This window comes from Bos mutus, chromosome 23 (assembly GCF_027580195.1).
Source record: "Bos mutus isolate GX-2022 chromosome 23, NWIPB_WYAK_1.1, whole genome shotgun sequence".
Classification (NCBI taxonomy): domain Eukaryota; kingdom Metazoa; phylum Chordata; class Mammalia; order Artiodactyla; family Bovidae; genus Bos; species Bos mutus.
Genome location: NC_091639.1, coordinates 16,762,280 through 16,768,853, shown reverse-complemented (window position 1 = coordinate 16,768,853; position 6,574 = coordinate 16,762,280). Strand labels below are relative to the sequence as shown.

Genomic DNA, 6,574 nt, shown 5'->3' with positions numbered 1-6,574 from the left:
GCAATGGCACCCCACTCCAGTACTCTTGCCTGGAATATCCCATGGATGGAAGAGACTGGTAGGCTGCAGTCCATGGGATGGCTGAGAGTCAGATACAACTGAGTGACTTCACTTTCACTTTTCACTTTCATGCATTGGAGAAGGCAATGGCAACCCACTCCAGTGTTCTTGCCTGGAGAATCCCAGGGATGGGGGAGCCTGGCGGGCTGCCATCTATGGGGTCACACAGAGTTGGACATGACTGAAGTGACTTAGCAGCATGTATAGAATACAGTACACTGGCCTGACTCATTTTAGAGACTCAGTACTAGCTACTCTCATGATTACTTGTTACTGATATGAAAATAACATTTTTTTTAAACCTCTGATTTCATGGTAGTGCTTTTCTGAAGGGCTTCCCTGATAGCTCAGCTGGTTAAAGAATCCCCCTGCAATGCAGAAGACCCCGGTTCAAATCCTGGGTCAGGTAGATCCTCTGGAGAAGGGATAGGCTACCGTGGGCTTCCCTTGTGGCTTAGCTGATAAAGAATCCACCTGCAATGAGGAGACCTAGGTTCAATTCCTGGGTTGGGAAGATCCCCTGGAGAAGGGAAAGGATACCCACTCCAATATTCTGACCTGGAGAATTCCATGGACTGTGTAGTCATGGGGTTGCTTTTCTGAATGTGCAACTCATGGGGAGAAGCTTAGACTTGGACCAGCAAAATTTGTATTTGCAACCTGAGTGTTCTGTGAAGTGCAAGAAAAGCCAGAGTTGCTCTCTGAACCAGAGTTGCTTCCAGTGGGAAATCTGAATACTAATACCTACTTGCCAGATTACAATGGTTGAATGGGGCCATTCTTCTCAGTACATGGTAAATGTTCACTAAATAGTAACTCCTAGTATTATTGTAAACAGAAATAGTTGAAAAGCAAGGAATCATCTAATGTATCTGCCTTGAAATAAAACATGTGTGCATGCTAAGCTGCTTCAGTCATGTCCAACTCTTTGCACTCCATGGACTGTAGTTTGCCAGGCTCCTCTGTCCAGGGGGGATTCTCCAGGCAAGAATACTGGAGTGGGTGGCCATTTCCTCCTCCAGGGGATCTTCCAGATCCAGAGATTGAACCCTCTTCTCTTCTGCCTTCTGCATTGGCAGGCCAGTTCTTTAACACTAGCACCATCTGGGAAGCCCTGAAATAAAATAATACCATTTTATACAGGAACAGAAAAATAGGACTGTCTTCAGTTGCTAACCTTACTGGTTAGCAATAGCCTGGCAGGTTCTATGAGAAGGACTCGAGTATTTACTAAGTCCTTGTATGCATGCGATGACACCACCCTTATGGCAGAAAGTGAAGAGGAACTAAAAAGTCTCTTGATGAAAGTGAAAGTGGAGAGTGAAAAAGTTGGCTTAAAGCTCAACGTTCAGAAAACGAAGATCATGGCATCTGGTCCCATCACTTCATGGGAAATAGATGGGGAAACAGTGGAAACAGTGTCAGACTTTATTTTGGGGGGCTCCAAAATCGCTGTAGATGGTGGCTGCAGCCATGAAATTAAAAGATGCTTACTCCTTGGAAGGAAAGTTATGACCAACCTAGATAGCATATTCAAAAGCAGAGACTTTGTCTAGTCAAGGCTATGGTTTTTCCAGTGGTCATGTATGGATGTGAGAGTTGGAATGTGAAGAAGGCTGAGTGCCAAAGAATTGATGCTTTTGAACTGTGGTGTTGGAGAAGACTCTTGAGAGTCCCTTGGACTGCAAGGAGATCCAACCAGTCCATTCTGAAGGAGATCAGCCCTGGGATTTCTTTGGAAGGAATGATGCTAAAGCTGAAACTCCAGTACTTTGGCCACCTCATGCGAAGTGTTGACTCATTGGAAAAGACTCTGATGCTGGGAGGGATTGGGGGCAGGAGGAGAAGGGGATGACAGAGGATGAGATGGCTGGATGGCATTACTGACTCGATGGACATGAGTCTGGGTGAACTCCGGGAGTTGGTGATGGACAGGGAGGCCTGGCATGCTGTGTTTCATGGGGTCGCAGAGTCGGACACGACTGAGCAACTAAACTGAACTGAACTGTATGCATGCAGTGTTGAGGAATACTGAAACTGGAACCCAGCATGAGCACCATTAAGTAGATCCACATAACCCCAGATACTTGCACAAATCATTGAAAAGACACAAAGTATTCTGCAGATACTACATTAAGAACTGGAAATAAAAAGTAACTGCTTCCCCCACCCCCACCCCCGACCCCCACCCCCCGCCATAGAAAGTGTTGGGAGTCGTGAGATCTGGGAGAGCAGCAACAAAACAAAGACTGAATCTGTTTTTTGGCAAAGCCTGTAGAATATTAGAAACTCAGTCGCTGTCCCAGGTGTCACCATTCCAGCATTTTAAGTTCACTTCTTTCTACTCATTCTAATCAGTGGCAGTAATTATTATAGACAGAGTGAAGTGTAAATACCCTAACAGAAGTTTATCAAGGGTGATTCTAAAGGAGCCCTGTACACTACAAATAATTGCTTTTAACACAGGATGTACAGAAAACAAAGAGGAACATTAAATTTAAGGGCAAATTCTTCAGAAACCAAAAGAACAGACTTGAGATTTGTTAAAGTAATCAACGGGTTTTATTTCCTTAGAACTGAAAATATTCAGATCTAAACTTCGAAAGCTACTGTCAACAATATTTCCTCAGAGCCCAAGGGAGAAGGGCATGGGTGAGACAAAAGATGGAGGAAGGCAGAGAGACCACCAGGAAGAGGTGGGGGAGGGGCCCCTTGTTTTCCTGACTTAGTCGGTTACACATCAGATCTGGTGACAACACTGAGGGGACCAGGTCCAGGGATGTGGGTGGGAAAAAAGGAACAGCGAAACTTAACTACATAAACGAGCCATGAAACTCCAAGTAGAAAGGGAACCACCTAGTTCATCTCAGAAACGGTTAACTGCAACGGTAAAACTAGGAGAGTGGAGGTACCCAGTTCTCTTATACCTGGGTGATGTTTATGACTTGCGGTGGCCTTGAGGCTGGGGGAGGAGGGAAAGGGGTGGCCAGGGGTCTTCCCAGAACATCCCGTGAGCCCCTAAAGATCTAAATGGGGACAGATGTTCCTCAGCCTTACAACCCAAGAAGCTGGGCGAAGCTAAGCTTCCGCTCGCGCTGACAACCTGGAAGAGCCCACCTTATCTGATGAAAAACTACAACTCCCATAACTCCCTGGGTCAGCAAAAGGGAGGCCCTCCGCCAAAGCCGTTCACTTTCTCAGAATCTAGGCCTCAAATACCGTAGGCCTGGGAGGAGTGGACGCGAGCTCAGCAATACACCACCCTCCTGCCATTCCCACCACCACAGCTTGAGGGTTGCCTCTGCCAGGTCCCTGGAAGTGCCCCCCGGCTCCTTATCCTTCACCCCTTCCGAAACTCCCGGCTATGATTCCAACGTGGACTCCAGAAGGCCGGGGCGGGGGTGGGGGAGGGACAGGGGGCATCAGGAGGTGGAAAACGGCCGGTCTGGGCTCCAACAGAAGCCTTGGCAAACAGTTCCAGGCAGGGAGGGGCCACGGTGGTTTCAACTCGCCCCAGGGAGCAGAGGCGCTGACTCAGATCCCAGGGTGTGGGGGCGCAGAGGTGAGGGCCTGGTGGGCTGCCCTCTCCGGGTCAATCCCCGAGGGCCGGGCGGGAGAGGCAGAGAGGGCGGTGGAGAGCAAGTGGGGTGGGGGAGGCAGTCCCAGTTTGCAGGCCATGGCCAGTTCCCCCTGTGACAGCCAGGCCTCAGCAGGAATGGGGTGGGGGGCTCTTCTGGAAACTTTGGTGACTACTGGCTCTCGTGGCCACCTCCGACGCCTGGGGCCTGGGCCTCTCTCTCAGCGGACTCTTCCTCTGGCTCCTGCTCCATCATGGGCAGCCCCCAGGCCAGGCCCAGCACGGAGGCGGCGGGGTCGTTCTCCACCTCCACAAGGAGCGGCCTCGCATCCTCGGCATCCTCGGCCTCCTCGGCGACAGCGGCCGCCTCCTTCCTCTCCTCTCCTTCTTCAGGATCAGCCTCCTTGGGACGCTTGGGGATGTCCTCTGGCGGGTCCTCGGCGGTCCTCTTCAGGGTCTCCTTCTCGTTCTCTTCCTCAGCTGGCAGGTCGACGCCCAGCTTCCCTTGATCATCGTCGTCGCCGCCGTTGGTGTGGCTCTTCGGGTCCTCGCCGCCCTCGGCGGCCTCGGGCTCGGGCTCCTCAGGGCAGCTCTTCTCCAGGGCGCACTGGTAATCGGAAGCCTGGACGGTGGGGTTGTTCTCAATCTCCCACAGGCCCTCGCTGAAGCCCCGCCTCTTATTCGGTTTGCCAAACTTCTCCTTGGACTCCTCGTACGGGAAGAGGTGCCTGGGGCCCAGGAAGGCCGTCTCGTGGGTCCCGAAGAAAAACACCTGGTAGCGGTTGGCCTCGGCCGTCTGCTCAATCCTGGCGGGCCAGTGGGCGTAGCCCTTTAATTTGGCAAACACCAGGTCCCCGCACTTGTACTTGCGACGGTAGAATCGCGACATGACTGCGGACAGGGCCTCAGCGGCCGAGAAAGGCGACCCACCGTGGCTAGCACGGCGGCGGCCGCTGGGCTGAGACTGCGCGCGCCTCGCCTCGAGGGGGCCACCCCCCGACCACGCGCCCCTGTGGGCTCAACGCTCCGGCGCCCTGAGAAGGTTCTAGTGCGAAGAGTGCAGTATCTCGGAGAGCCTAAGCCTGTTTGGGCCCAGCATCGACGCTGGAGTTTTCTAGAATGAGAGCTTGAGGAGCTTGGGTGTCCCGGGTGGCGGCTCTGCTGTGCCGATCCATCACTAGGCCTCGTTTATTGTGATAGCCAGAGGGGCCTAGAAGGGGAGACATGAGGCAATGTGGCGAGACAACGCAGGGACAGGACGAGCACCCATTTCTGTGAGACTAGTCACAGGTTAGGGCACATTTGCAGGATCGGTGGGGATCCCCATCTGCTCATGACAGAAAACTCCATTCTCGCCTCGGGAGATTCCCTAAGTCAGTGGTTTCACCCCATTTCTGATTTCCTTGAGAGCTAATGCTGGTGCCTGCAAGGGGATTCAAAAACAGTGGAGTCAGCCACCTTGATAGGACGGCTAGAGGGCGACTCTTTTGGAAACCAGTGTCCTAAATAGTACTTTGAGGGAGGAGGCGGTGGCGGGGAGGGGGCGTACGGGTGGGGTCAGGAATGTAGAGAGGCATCATGACCATGTCCAGACTGGCCATGTACTTTATTTTTATTTATTTATTTTTTTTTAATTTTTGCAGCGGCAGCGGCGAGGCTGAGACTCTGTCCCTGGATCTCGCTGCTCACAGGCTACAGCCGCTCCGCAGACACGGGGTTTCCTCCAATCCTGGCCATGTACTTTAGATGGGATGCTGGGCATGACTTTTTACCCTTTCAACTATCCTTGCATATTTTAAGAGATAAATCTATGTGTTTATAACATGGAAAGGATGTCAAATGCTCTCAGTATTTTTCTAGGAGAAAATTGAGCTGAAGAATTAGAAGTCTGTTCATATCAGATATCTTGTTGGTATCTGGAACTTCTTGGTTGGGGGGCTGGGGGTTGGGTGGGTGGCACAGACTAAAGAAAAAGCATCATCTAAAGGATAGACTTTTCTCCTTAACTGATATTTATGGGAATTTCCGTGTAACTGCCCTTGTTACACGTTTGTCTACACTTTTTTTTTTTTTTTTTAGCCCTGCTAGGGCAATGGCACCCCACTCCAGCACTCTTACCTGGAAAATCCCATGGATGGAGGAGCCTGGTAGGCTGCAGTCCATGGGGTCGCTGAGAGTCGGACACGACTGAGTGACTTCACTTTCACTTTTCACTTTTCACTTCCATACACTGGAGAAGGAAATGGCAACCCACTCCAGTGTTCTTGCCTGGAGAATCCCAAGGACAGGGGAGCCTGGTGGGCTGCCGTCTATGGGGTCGCACAGAGTCGGACACGACTAAAGCGACTTAGCAGCAGCAGCAGCAGCTAGCTATGAGTTTGCACTCTGAAACCTAGCCAAATTTGTCATAAGGGCTGTTATGACAAAGATCTTTCAGTGTCAGTTACACAATTTAACTACAAAGGTTTTTTTCTTTTTTTTTTTTTTAAAGGTAACGGACAGTGATTAGTGGAGAATTAGAACCACTGCCCGCCCTAGTTGAGCATGACTTTCAGCAAGAGGATCACAGGGGTATAAGCCAAACATCAAAGACTATTGGAGAGCTGGATCACTGCAGGTGAACAGGTAGGCATTTGAGACAAAAACACAAACTAAGGAAGGAGAAGTGAAAAGATCTAGTAAAGAAGGATCCCAAAGGGTAATAGATACTCTGTTAGGCCAAAGGGGGTAATTTTTGTACTGCTACCCGTTGCCCACTAACACACTGTGTAGCGCTAAGGGTTGGCACAAAAGATGCTGATTTTGAGGACTTTATAACTTAAGAGCAAAAGCATCAGGGACTTCATTAGGAGAAATGCAAGCTAGTCTTCAAGTGTTAAATCATGTGTTCTTACATAAATATTGAAGGCATTCCAGGAGAAACCAGTGGGAGTGTGG

The 6,574-nt window shown here is 50.5% G+C and overlaps 1 protein-coding gene across 1 annotated transcript; it reads right to left on the bottom strand.

Moving 5' to 3' along the window:
* Positions 1-3,809: 3,809 nt before the first annotated feature.
* On the bottom strand, positions 3,810-4,526 carry HDGFL1 (HDGF like 1). The gene has a single exon (XM_005894273.2). The coding sequence runs from the start codon at positions 4,524-4,526 to the stop codon at positions 3,810-3,812; it is 717 nt and encodes a 238-aa protein (XP_005894335.1).
* Between the last annotated feature and the right edge of the window lie 2,048 nt (positions 4,527-6,574).

Bases quoted from the DNA above. Each gene is read 5' to 3' on its own strand.
- HDGFL1 (XM_005894273.2), bottom strand. From the start codon at position 4,526: ATGTCGCGATTCTACCGTCGCAAGTACAAGTGCGGGGACCTGGTGTTT.